The sequence below is a fragment of the Plodia interpunctella genome, chromosome 28, assembly GCF_027563975.2.
Source record: "Plodia interpunctella isolate USDA-ARS_2022_Savannah chromosome 28, ilPloInte3.2, whole genome shotgun sequence".
In the NCBI taxonomy this organism is placed as follows: Eukaryota; Metazoa; Arthropoda; class Insecta; order Lepidoptera; family Pyralidae; genus Plodia; species Plodia interpunctella.
The window spans coordinates 1,142,191-1,156,459 of NC_071321.1; the positions used below are offsets into that span (position 1 = coordinate 1,142,191).

General features: G+C 35.3%; 2 protein-coding genes across 2 annotated transcripts; one reads left to right on the forward strand and one right to left on the reverse strand.

The window, feature by feature from the left end:
- The first annotated feature begins 98 nt into the window (after positions 1-98).
- Positions 99-10,729, forward strand: LOC128681789 (zinc finger protein 124-like). Its single transcript, XM_053765965.2, has 8 exons — positions 99-1,203; positions 1,921-2,065; positions 2,187-2,330; positions 3,086-3,260; positions 4,052-4,204; positions 6,469-6,567; positions 7,113-7,252; positions 7,723-10,729. Exons 1-8 carry the CDS (start codon positions 216-218, stop codon positions 7,811-7,813), a joined length of 1,935 nt encoding a protein of 644 aa, XP_053621940.1. The 5' UTR covers positions 99-215; the 3' UTR covers positions 7,814-10,729.
- A 266-nt stretch (positions 10,730-10,995) lies between these two features.
- e(r) (enhancer of rudimentary) lies at positions 10,996-14,119 on the reverse strand. Its single transcript, XM_053765891.2, has 3 exons — positions 13,978-14,119; positions 13,711-13,896; positions 10,996-13,322 (listed from the first exon to the last, which is right to left on the reverse strand). The coding sequence occupies exons 1-3, from the start codon at positions 13,978-13,980 to the stop codon at positions 13,200-13,202; spliced, it is 312 nt and encodes a 103-aa protein (XP_053621866.1). The 5' UTR covers positions 13,981-14,119; the 3' UTR covers positions 10,996-13,199.
- Positions 14,120-14,269: the final 150 nt, after the last annotated feature.

Below are 14,269 nucleotides of genomic sequence, written 5' to 3' on the forward strand. Positions count from 1 at the left end.
AAAAAAAGTAAAGTTACGATTCGATTAAAAGTATTGGGACTATATAGGTATATGTTACGCCCTACGGTCTTTTTTTTATTCGATTAATTACCGGTTATTGGGTGGACAAACCAAATGTCAAAATGGCTTTCATAGCCCTTGTTTATTTAGTAGTTTTTGTGCATATAACGCCAACAAATGTGTTTTAAACGTGCATAGTGGGTGCTGAAGTGATTATGATACACAATACCGGGGCCTATGGGCCAAACGAAGCCCCAATCAACAAGGGTGCCCCTATAAACATGACGCATCTAAACGTACCTACGATTCCTCATAACTTGAATAATTTGAGTAAAATACCTCAGCAATCGCCACATCCTACTACAGGAAGTTACAATCTACCAAATTATCCACCGTACGGGTACCAGTCTGTAAATATGAGCCACCAAATGCCATCATATCAGAACTACCATTCCAATCTTTTACAAAGTAGCTACATAGGTCACCAATCATCAAGTTCCTTAGTCCACACAGGCTGGCAAAATGGGATGTTGCCCATGAATTTGAATATGCAAAATCAGCAGCCGCCTAACTCAATAAGTCTCCAACATTTTGACAAAAGACATGACAGTGAGTATAAAAATGATGATATATTTCAAAAATTACCTTTAAACATTCCTCAAATCCAAAGTAAATCTTGTCCAAAAGAAATACCAGCTTTGACTGATATGAATTATGACCAACAAGAATCCTGTAACAATAACTTTAAGTCAACAGAAAACTTGGATTTAGATGTAAAACATCCAGATATATTGGAACATGATGTTACAAGGCGAAAAACTTTAGAAAACACAATCAAAATGATTGAAAACATATTAGTTAATACGACTAAAAATAGAGAGCAGGAATTGTGTCGAGAAAATACCACAAAAAGGGCATCAGAAAATGAAACATATGAAAATTGTACAGATAACGAATTAAAAGTAAATGAACAGTGTAATGACCCATTAGCTTTGGAACAGGAGGATTCTGACATGGAGAAAGACATAAAGCCAAATATATGTAACGAGAAATTAACTGTATCTATCAAAACTGAGTCTCAATCAATGGAGGTGGATAGTGTGTTTCTTCGTGATAAAAACGGAGTAACAAGAGATGTTAAAGACTCCGTGATAGTTGAAAGTGATACTAGTGTTATGGAAGCTGCTGAAGCCATCAAAGTTGGTACGTAATCATATTTTAAAGAGTTTGTTGCTTATTGCACAAACTGCTTTTGCCCATGGCTACTTCTTCTTCTTCATCGAGTCTGCTGCTCTATAAGTGAGCAAGTATACTGAAAATACACTACATAGGATTGATCTAGGGGTGGGTCATCAACACATTTTCATGAACAAGTCTATGAACATTTATCGATTATATCGATTCAACTAGTTGAATTTGTTGGCTTGTCGACGTCACATTTTCGTTCAGTGCACGTTAAAAATTTAACAGTATGTTGAGTTCTATGAATCAATCAAAACTTATTCTATGCTTATAAAGTTTAAAGTCGCTTGAAGTTAATTAATTCATTGTTCGTCCTGAAGTGAATAGTGACTCGTCTACCAAAGGATATTTATTCAAATGAAGTCTATGTTTTAGGGAACAAAGTTCACATTTGTTTAGCCGTCTAATAATTCAACTAGTTGACGCATGGACAGTGGACCATCGAATCGTCGATGCATTGTTATCCGCCTATTGGACTAGTCTGTCCATGTGACGCTCACATAGTGATCACAGATGTTTACTAAGCGAGATTTTCGTTTTGTCAAATGAAGAATGGTATTTTATTTTACAATAATTCCAATTCGTCCTTAGCTGATACAAAACGGGGGGTGACGAACAGGAATGACTGCAAATCTCTCTGTATGTGTGTTTTAAGCTTTTTTCTTTAAAATTTTACAGGTGCGACATCAAATGTGGTCTATGAATGCCCACATTGCAAGCTGTTGATTCAGCATCCTAAAAGGTTCCTCATACACACAAAGTGGCATGTGTTTGGCCTCACACGGTGTAAGCGAGTGGAACTGGCCAGAGTGAAGTCTGAAAGGTAAGGATTTGATTTATGCTGCGGGCAATAATGTCACATATATGACGGAATTTCTCTTATATTTAAAATTGTTAAAATTTATTGACGTCAAAAAATTTACTTAAAACGTCTATTGATTCAGGCGTATACAATTACGAGAAGAAAGAGACAGGGCTAACTCCAGCCAACTGACGAGTGAGGACATCGAGAGAGGGGCAGCGTTTTCATGCAAAGACTGTGATAAGTTCTTCGGATCGAAGAGCGGCTTAAAGAACCATAGACAGAGGTTGGTTGCTTATACAGATGTTTACATTATACGAATGGTTGAGGAATTGTTGATCCGGCACCTTGGGCCGGTGCTTCTAGTTCACATTAACACTTCTAAAACATGATGATGATTCTAAATTTCACCAAATCGACGCAATGGTTAGCCGTGAGACTGACTTTCGACTGATTTTGACTGCTTTGACTTTATAGTAATAAGTATGTGTAGCATACGGCAAGGTTACATCACCCATCCTAGTGCACGACTGAACATCACAACGACATTACTGATGCTCCACCGTTTTAGCTAATCAGTAACCGTCCGAGCCCCACGCCATACCACAAGTAACTAAGCCCCGCCTCAGCGCTACGGCTCATATTGCAGGGGAGAAAGTCTACATGGACAAATTGCGTTTCAACTACTTGTTTACATATGAAGTTTTCAGCTTTAGTAGATCTACTAAAGCTACATATGAGTTACCTAAGGTTACATATGAGTTGTTTTGTTGGTGATTAGCACAGGTATTAACCTAGTACAAGATCAAGTTACCACAAAAAATATTTTTTACACCAATAAACACAGTGATTGGATAACTTCGCTTCGCACTTCGCGATTAGATAACTTGTTGTTACTTTTTGATTTTGGTGGTTTGACAACAAAAATTAACAAAGTACCAATAAATTATCTAATTGCTAAAATAAAACCACTAGGTCGTAATAATATATTATCCGATAGTGTCGAAATAGGGCGTTAATATTGAAAAATGCTTGTAACAGAGTTCATCCCACCCGTTCGCGACAGTGCAAGATCTGCAAGACGCCAGTGCTGGGCTGGGCGGCGCTGCGCGCGCACGTGGCCGGCCACACGGGCGACGCCGGCTTCCAGTGCGCCGACTGCCCCAAGAGATTTAAATATGCACACTCGCTTGCTAAACATCGGGATACACATTTGGTAAGTTGATTTTTTATTTATGTATGCGGCCTGGGCCTTCGCTCCCGTGGGAATTTCGGGATAAAATGTACCCTGTGTATTGTACCAAATTTCATAACAATCGGTCCAGTTTCTTTTTGCGTGAAAAATTAACATACAAACATATATACATATACACATCCTGATAATATAATTCATTATAATAAATGCTACCTATATAAGTTTTTTGTGTACATCAATTGATAAATAAATAAATAAATTAAATAATGTTAGTAGGATAAGATGTATCAACCCTGTAGAATTATAGGTAAAACAACCCAGGACTAGAAAGCTGATATCATAAACAACGTGTAACGTTTCATATAGTATACGACAAAGTTACGTGCCCCATCCTTGCACGCAATTGTACATCACGACCACATTACTGACGTTCCACCGTGTTATAGCTAACTTAACTGAGCCCCGCCTCAGCTATGACTCATGTCACGGTTGTGGAAAGGAAGTGAATACACTGGAGATTGGGAGGACCTAGCGTGGTTATCGTGCGACAGTAGCTTTTATGATATTTGTGGTTGATGAGTTTAAAATTTTAGTGAAAACGGTGTTACCTGAAATTGGGATGTCATCTAAGTAAAAGTGTAGAGGAGTGGCTCGACCTTCGTCTATGGAGGTAGTTAGCAGAAGGCTGTAGTACTTAGTTATAATAAATATAAAATACCATAAGACCCACAATGGGCAATCGATGAAAATTTTCCAAAGTGTTTGAATATTGAAAAAATAATAAAATGTTTTTATGCATTCCGATTTCACAGGAGAAGATCCACGGGTGCGATCAATGCACGAAGAAGTTCGGATCTCAAGCATTACTGAAGATGCACATGAAGACGCATGCGCGTGCGCTGCGAGGGACCACCTTCAGGTGTACTTACTGCGGGAAGGGGTTCTACGAGGCTTGGAACCTGCAGGTAAGGGTCAAGTGCAAAGAGTTCTACTGTGGCGACATCTGCCACGTCACACGCACAACGCTGCAGATACGAAAAGCCGACCAAACACAACAAATATACACGCCTCCACGGACAGATGGCGCTACGGTCGACTCACTACGGAAACAAACAAGCCTAGAACGCGCAAACGGTGCGTTTACGATTGGAAGCATATATACAACCAACGACGTGACACCGCCTGGCGAGAAGATATTCCCTTTGTGGCGGTTGAGCATTAACTTCTCGCTCCCAAAATGGTACCTATAATTACATCCTACTGTAATGTTGTACGAGGGGGTTTATAATGAAACACCTTGTTGGTTATATAGGTTCGAAGATAAACTGTAACTCACTTTATTATCTACTAGATGTTGCCCGGGGCTTCGCTCCCGTGGGAATTTTGAGATAAAATATAGCCTATAGCAATATTGGATAAATGTACTTTTCTAATGCTTTAGGAATTTTTTAAATCGGTTCGATAGTTTCGGTGATTACCCGCCGCAAACATATAAACTCACAAATGCTTACCTCTTTATAATAATAGTATAGATTAAACATGGTTTATATACATGTAAAAAATAGAATAAAGAATGGTGGCGGCGGTATTCAGGTTGTGTTAATCTAGATTGCGTAATCTAGTTTATAACAAAGAGTCAATGAATTAATATAATAAGGTTCTTCTTCATAGTCGTATTCCACATGGCTGAGGGTCGTGGTCATTAAATGGAATGACTATAAATACACACAACAACTTTCTTGGCATTATGAATGGAGCGGTTTGCCATTGCCTTCTCCATTTCACACACAAGTTAATAATAATCAACCAGTGTGCAGGTTTTAATCGCAATGTTTTCCTTCACCGGAAGCAAGTGATGGTCTTTTTTCAAATTCAAATTCAAAATTCTTTATTCAATTTAGGATGATATACATCACTTATTGACGTCAAAAAATTACTTAAACTAAGTCTACTGCCGGCTTCCAAAGCGCAAGTGAAGAAGAAGCGACGCAACAAACTTCACCGCAGCCTTTTCTCCAAGGACGTCAATTAACAAATATAGGTCTTATACATATATTAAAAATTAGGAGGACGAATTTTCATCATTATTAAAAATGACAAAATTTGAATGAATAAAATAAAATATGTATTTCCAATAATTATTGAAAATTGTCACACAAAATATATATAGAAATAAAAAGTTAAATGTACAAAACGTACGTAATAATGTCATAAATCAATTACATATCTTATGAGGATACTGCACCACGCTTGGGCCAGACATTATTGTCGTTCACATAGTCATCAGAGTTGTAATATGCCTTTTTACAAAGTACTTCTTTTATATAATTTCTAAATTTTTTGGTTTGGTCTATAAAAACTACTATACATGAGTCAGATTGGTGTACAAACTCATATGGCACGAGTAGAATTCGAAACTGGTACGTTTCGATCCACAGGCGGGCGTTTCAACCATTACACCACAACCGCTTCCACACAATACAGTTATATAGATATTATAATACATAAGAAGGTTACATAGATTTAATGAGGACTTTTGTCGTCACGCCACATCTTTCCCCCATTTTAAGAGACAAAAATTGCAATTACAACCTCTAACTATTCCTTAAAATGAAACTCAAATGATTTATTGCTTATTATCATGTGTTTATATATATATATATATATATATATATATATATATATATATATATATATATATATATATATATATATATATATATATATATATATATATATATATATATATATTAGGACAAATCACAGATTGAGCTAGCCCCAAAGTAAGTTCGAGACTTGTGTTATGGGATACTAACTCAACGATACTATATTTTATAACAAATACATATATAGATAAACATCCAAGACCCGAGCCAATCAGAAAAAGATCATTTTTCATCTTGACCCGACCGGGGATCGAACCCGGGACCTCTCGGTTCAGTGGCAAGAACTTTACCACTGCGCCACTGAGGTCGTTGTTTACGTAGCTATATTTTGTTGAAGGTACATCAAGTTCAAACATGAACCCCGTGAGGGCATAGCATATGTTGCGATAGGCATCCTTGTATTTAATGTAATTTTCATCTATTATGTTTAAAATAACTTTATTGCATAAGAAAACACAGACACAAGAAACGGAAAAATCATCAGTAACGACGGACTCATCCCATGGAGGGACCTCTGCGGTCAATTGTTTTGTAAATATACTTATTTTAAATTTTGTCAACAGGTCCACGAACGAACGCACAGGAACGAGCGTCCGTTCTTGTGTGAGATATGCAACACTGCGTTCGGGACGAACTCCAGCCTCAAGAGACATCTCAAAGTTGTGAGTATTGATGAAAGATTTATTATTTTATTCGAACAGACAGACAGACGAATATTCTAAAAAAAATTATTTTGGCTTCTATTAGCCCTATATAGACCAAATTATTTTTATTTATGTTTGTTACTCTTTCACGCAAAATCTACTGGACGGATTGTTATGAAATTTGGTACACGGGTAGAATATAACCTGGAATAACACATAGGGTACTTTTTATCCCAAAATTCCTACTTTCATAAAATTGACAGTGACCCCGATACAGATTAATTATTTTAAGCTTGAATAGTAAAATTAATTTTTATATTAGTTAAAATTTGAAATAATTAGACAGTACGGCGGTCGATACGCTCGAGAAATGACCTCTTATTCTAGGGCGGAACCACACGCCACCCATTAATCATTAAGGTCAATATACACGGTTGTCGAAACGCTTTAGAAATGTCCTCTTATTCTAAGGCGGAACCACACGCCTATTAATTTTAAGGTCAATATATGTATATAAAAATAAATATACATATTATTCATTCGGATAAAATGTTTGCTTTTAGTCGCACAGTTCATCAAAACCACACGAGTGCCCCACCTGCCACCGCTGCTTCATGTCCGCCGTTATACTGGAGAGGCACGAGAGGAGAGTACATGGCGACCCTGAAGATTTCAAGTTCCAGTGCAATCAGTGCACTTGCAGGTGAGAAACAGTGAGAAACTTGAGTGTGGCCGCGAGAAACATAGGAATAATGGGTAGTTAATTGCAAATTTACTAATGAGCAAATTCCATACTTATTAGAAACTAGATGTTGCCCGAGACTTAGGTCCCGTGGGAATTTTGAGAATTTTAGCCTATAGCAATCTTAGATAATAAACCTTTCTAATGGTGAAAGAATTTTTGAAATCGGTTCGGTAGTTTCGGTGATTACCCGCCTCAAACATACGAGGTAAGCCTTTGTGAGTTTGTATGTTTGAGGCGAACTGATTTCAAAAATTATTTCCCCATTAGAAAGGTACATTATCCAAGATTGCTATAGGCTGTGTTTTATCTCAAAATTCCCACGGGAGCGAAGCCCCGGGCAACTTCTAGTTAAATTATAAATTATTAATTAATAAGTCAGATAGCAAAGCAATAAAAATAGTGAAATTATGTGTTTCTTCCTTCCTCAGGTATCTGACATCGAAAGACTTACAGAAACACGTGTACAAGGTGCATCCTAAGAGCAAGCGGAAGAGAAAATCAGAGAGCGACAGCGAATGAACCTTACGTGCAATGGAATAAGGTGCAATTTTGAATAACAGCTTTTATTGCAGGTTTGGATATTGTAAAACAAATTACGTTTCACTTTTGGCGTGTAGTAAATGATCTAACTATTGTGCTTACCGTGCATAAACTTTATGTTTTAAAAATGGCGGTCTCTAAGCATAAATCTATTCTTTTCGGCCAGTAACTATGAGTATCTGGTAAATCGAAGAGTTTTTCGAGTTCCGGTCCCCCTACTGAATACAAGATTTGGACAAATATTAGGCTTATTTAGTAAAAACACATATTTACAACTACCTAGTTAAATTTTGTGACATTAAGAAAAGATCTATACCTGAAGCCCAGAAAATAGTTAATAATTGGTTGTATACGCTAAGCTACGACGCAACAGAAGAAATATTATTGATTGAAAGTTGAGTCTAAATATTCACTACCCGACCCACTTCCGACCACTGGTTTAAATTTATGTTAAAAGTACTATCTGGGCTCGGAAACCCTGTGAACCCTGGAAAATTTTTGATTGATTTCTATGTTGAAATTGACTTGTCCGTTACAGGCTTGCCTAGTGAAGAAGTTATAGTTAATAAGATTAATTTGTTAAATTTCTGCAATGTATGTAAACCTATCTTGTAAAATGTTATACTTATTGCAGCAAATAAATTCATTTTATGTTATTGCTATTCTTATGTTCTCAAAGTGTATATATGTATTTATATACATATATATAAATAGGAATTTTGAGAAATTGATCCTAACCATAATATTAGTAAATTTTTTTGGAAGTACCTTTTTTTTAATCCAATACAAAATATCGTTTAGATTTGTTTTATACTTACTGTATATTTTCTATTCTATAAATCCCTCATATATAATTTCTTAATACTTCCTATGTATATATGAAAGCACCAGATAAAGTTTTATTATATGTAAACATTTATACAGGGTGATTTCTTATACATTGGCACTATTTTATCTACATGCTCGGTCGATGGCACTGAACAACCTTGAAATCGTAAAAAAAAATCAGCTGATCCATACGTTTACCACAAATTGGGTATTACATTTTGTATAGAAGAGCTGATTTATTTTTTCGCAATTTTGGTGTTTCCCCCGTACTAAATGTTGTTCAGAATCATGGACTGAGCATGTAGACAAATTGTTGTCAATGTATAAAAAGTCACCTTGTATTTTGTGTTATTTTTAAGAAGGTTTTACTTTACCTATTCTTCTTCGTAAATGTTCGCAAAAGAACGTCGTACTTTGTATATATGTATTTTTAAAAAAAGGGGGGGGTGGGAGTCTACCACGAAACATAATACACGTAGCACGTCGTTACTTCTACAAATTCTCTTTTTCACACGATGCGTACACGATACGGGAGAAAGAGACAGCATGTGGACGTTAGTAACGAGCTACGCGTTTGTATGTTTCGTGGTAGACCTTCTGTACATTAGATATATATAGAGAAGAAAGAATTCCCGCGGGATTATGTGGAACCAGTAATCGGCCACGTTGTTGTCGTCATCGACGGTAGCGTCGCATCCAAGGAAATTCTGTCTTGGACTCTAGATATTTGTAATTTTTAATTATTGTTGTTTTAAACGTATACTTGAGTTTTTTTGTGGTTATTTATTTTAAAAAAATCACAATTAGCCATTCTTTTATTAGTGGTATATATGCTTTGTATACATTTGTTACCTTAATAAAAAAAGTCGTGCATGAGATGTTAGGGTAAGCCTTATAATCATTAAAAATATTAAATGAATTAATTAAACTGTATTGTTCCGATTAAAATAATGTAATGCTAAAACATGAAAAACATTCTAAAAGAATTCTCCCATTATATGGGCGACGAATGTATTAGTCTATGGCAACATTTATGTCAAAAATTTAAATTAAATACTATATGAGAAGAATCTCCAGTTTACATGCCTTCTTTTTTTTTTCTTATTTAAATAGACAAGCGACACAATGCCTTGTACTGCCAGCTTGTTATATACTATTATGAAGTTTTTATGTTACGACATTTTAGTTGCCACTTCCATGCATGGAGTGAATTAAAAACATAGAATGAGCTGGTTACTTTTCCCGCGCAGATTGTAAATGTCAATGAAATCACTTTTATCATCATTATACACATTTTTAGGTTCAAGTAACAAAGGTAAGGTTAACCCTAGCATCCTGTATACTTATTTAGAAAAAAAATCATTGTCTCTTATTAGGGAATAATATTAATTGTATATAAGTTATTATAGTTTATAGTGTTAATATAACCGAATAGTTAATATGGTTCTAGATTTTTTTAGATAAATGTGAACTTTGAAAATTAGATATAATTATATGAGATGGAGGCCAAATATGAGAATCAGTAGTTTTGAACAGTAGCCGTTGTGTGTTACATTCCACATGACGTGACCACGACTCTCAGTCATGAGGAATACGACTAGGTATATAAAAAAATCACTTTTCAGGTCTAAATGATTTTTATGAGGGTCACCACTAGCGATTTACCGTTCTCGAAATTATCGAGAATTTTCCTGTCCGGAAATATTCTCGGAAATTCCCGACATTTTATTCGTCGTTCCCGTGAAATTTTATTTATCTATAAAGAGTAGAGCTTGTCCTCTTGGCTGGCAACACTAGGTCTTTACGAACCAATCTTGACCATTATATTTGGTATTGCAATGACAAAAAATGTCGTTCGATAAAAATCAATTTATACTGTACACAATTAGCCATATTTTGTTTTTTAATCATTATTTTTCCAAAATGTATGTTATTTTGTATAGGACTATATTTTTGTTGATAATCGTTCGAATAATATATAACATTATTACTATTATAAGTTGTTGTTAGATGTAAAATTATGTGTAAATAGATGTTTAAAATCATTAAATATGGAATTTAAACGTATGCTTTGTTGTTTTTATTAAATCTCTACCCATCCTCTACAGCTAAAGCTGCATAAATGACGAATCGATAGTCTATATTCTTATATTCAAGTAAGTTAATTGCTCATATAGTGTACAGTGGTGTCAGAATTTATTCAAGTCGCCTAAAGACATCTGTCATGCCTTACGACTACCGCGTTTAGTGTGGCATGTAATCTGCACACTAGTGAATTTGAAATGTTTACCTTCACCGGAGACAAGTGGCGGTTCGTCAATGAAAAACAATAATAATCACAAGAGTTTTATTACTAAACGTAATGACTTACTTATAAACTTATGTCTATAATTAATTTGTTGTCTAAAAGAAAAATAAATCTTACTTTATCCAATACAACAAAAATCACAAAAACATTGATAGATGATTAATATTCGTCTTTACAGTGGGCAGGAAAATTAACAACAAATTGAGATATCGATGCCATTGACAGTTTAAGGTAATTCATAACAATCCATCTAGTAGATTTTGCGTGAAAGAGTAACAAATATATACGTCATCACAAACTTTAGCATTTATAATAGTAGGATCTCCTCTGCAAAGGGATGTTCTGAAATTTGTGTCTATTTATGCCCTCACCAGATACATGGTAGGTGATTTCTGATCCTAGCTAAATGAAATAGTATATTTAATTATCCTTTACTTTAAAAACGAATATTAATATATTTAATACAATTATGAGTTTCATTTGTACCATAACATGAAAAACATGGATTTGGTGATGGCGATAGAAGGCCAATATAAAATGACAATGACATTTATTGTATGGAATCGTGTCTGATGCATAATATTGCATTTATTACAATACAACTCCATACAACACTTATGCATGCATGCATGCACACAGATACGGTCTGCACCGGGTCTTAAAGCATATTTTTGATAGTCAACTTCTTTATAAAAGTTATATTTCTCTTTATTTGGAAACTTTAACACTATCTATTTGAATATTGCCAGTTGTTTTACAACATTAAGTCAGATTGTACCGTGAAGCTTCAGGTAATACTGGAGGGAGTACTTATGGATCTAAAGTAAATGTATTGCCAACTATTTATTTGTAGCCCGACCTCTGAAAGCTATAACTGGGTGGTTCGCAGAGCGTTGCGAATGCTGCGGTCGCGCTGTCATTACAATTTTTAAAGACAGACAAATATGAGTTTTACTATATGACTTTACATTAATTACTCTGTACTATAGTAATGGCAATTTTACGGATGATTGATTTTGGAAAAGATTCCTTCCTCAAGAAAATTGACGGATTGTAATGACCGCGCAGCCGCAGCGGTCGAAACGCTCTGCGAACCACCCAACTATATGATGACTACACATTATACATAAGTACCTCCCCACAATACAGATGAAACATACAGGATGTAACACTACCTTCGACATATCCGTTAGGTATGCATAGGCTATCCCAATAAAAGTCACTTCAGAGTAAAAATTTGACTGGGAAAAATAATAAAAATCAGTACAGCGAACATCGCGCGGCATCAGTGTCAACCAGCGAACCAGCAGTGAGCTGTGAGCCGTGAGTTTGGGGCGATATGATGGGAACTGTTCATTGAATGTTTTCAACTTTAGCGTTAGTATAGGGAATTCTTTAATGAGATTTCTTTGGATGAAATGACGGTTACATGATAAATTATTCAAATCTGTACAAAATGAAAATTTTCAATTCAACTTTGTACCTCATTATCTCGGGAACTACTGATTTCCCAGGCACGGTTTCTCAGGGAAAAGTGTTCATATTAATGGGGAGATTACGTGGATTTCGGCAATGTCGGAGGTAATGTTACACCCTGGCACAGATTACTAATACCCCAGACCCTGTACATACAGGGTATAACATTACATTCATACAAAACTTTTTCATTCATGCGTTTACATTCATACAAAACTTTATGGAACCATGTACATACATAGTACCAAAAAGTTTTTGGGTGTGCTTGCTCCGTTATTACCTACATCTTCACGGGTTGTGCTAAACGCTATTTTCAGTGCGGATAAAAGTGAAAGAAAAAACATAAGAATTTTATGTTCAAAATTACAAACACATTAAGGTCCAATACGATGAACTAAAATAAGCCTTCAAAGTATAGGGCGTAGAAATTTCAACTCAGGGTCCAAGTAAAAATATCTCATCAACATTCAACAGTCAAGATTTTGAATAAAAAAATTAATGTTCTGGCATCAAAAAAGGGATTTACCTTATTTTAAGATGGATTTCAGTTGAATTTGGACCTTATATACTAACAGTAGAAGTAATTAATTACATACTTTGTTATTCATAAAAAAGAGCATACTATAAACTAAAGTATGTTTTGTCTCATTCTGTCAATGCCGAATTTTGTAAAGTGGAATATTGACAAAATATACTTTAGCTTGAAAGTATTCTTAATCTTTTTTATGAATAAGAAATAGGAAAAGATTAAACCTAATCGCTTTGCCCTGCCGCCTGGCGTAGTAATACATATATTTTCTCCTTTATCCAGTCCTTATTGTATGGAGCATAAGTGTTTGTCGACTTTTGGTATACTAAGCAGCTAAGATCCGCCAACTGAAAAGGAAATCCATATATTGCATACATATATCATTATAATCCATATTGTGTATCCAGACTAATATTTTAAACACTATCTATCACTAAATACTAGGTACTAAATTAAAAATCCAGTTGGAATCCCTAGTGACAATTTTATTTATTCTCTAGATCTCTCTTTCATCAGGTTCCTGGTTACTACCAAGACTGTGACGTCGTCAAGCTTAAATTGAAATTGGCGTATAAAAACTATTTTTATTCAGCTTTGATTTTACAACCACCCGCCTGCCTGACCTCAACCCTCCCTGGGCCTCGTACAACATCCATAAGTGGTCCTATTCTAGGGTGGAATCACACGCCACATTAGCGATAGCAAAAACACATAATATATACAACGATACTTTACCTGATCAACAAAGTCGAATAGTTGTGATATGTCATAGGTTATAGTGGGTGTATTTGGATTTCTTCTTTTCAGATGTTCTTCATAGATCTTGCAAACACCCTCCATACAATCATTCACACTTTCGTAGTCCGAATATGTCCTGGTTTCGGGCCTTGGACCGGGTTGAACCAGCAAAATCGTGTGCGACTGAAAACAATATAACCTAAGATACCGCCATTTTTTATAACACAATTACACATTTATTATAGTATATAACCATATTCTTACCATTTTGGATGTAAATTATTATACTTTTGTAAGTGATTTACAAGAAGAATGATGTTTTCGATGTGAATCAATGTTTTTCGAGAAATGTCCTTCCAGCCGTTCCGTTCCGTGATGAAGCTTGCGTTCAGAAATTCAAGCAAGAATGTTTGCTCCGGTAGGTAGTAAACCAGTTCGAAACAACCGATGTAGCGAAAAACGGCGGTTCAGCGCCGGTTTTAGTTAGCTAGTAGTTTGTTGCTTTTATAAATATTATTTCATTTAGAATATGACGTAAAAAAGATGTGAAAGCGTT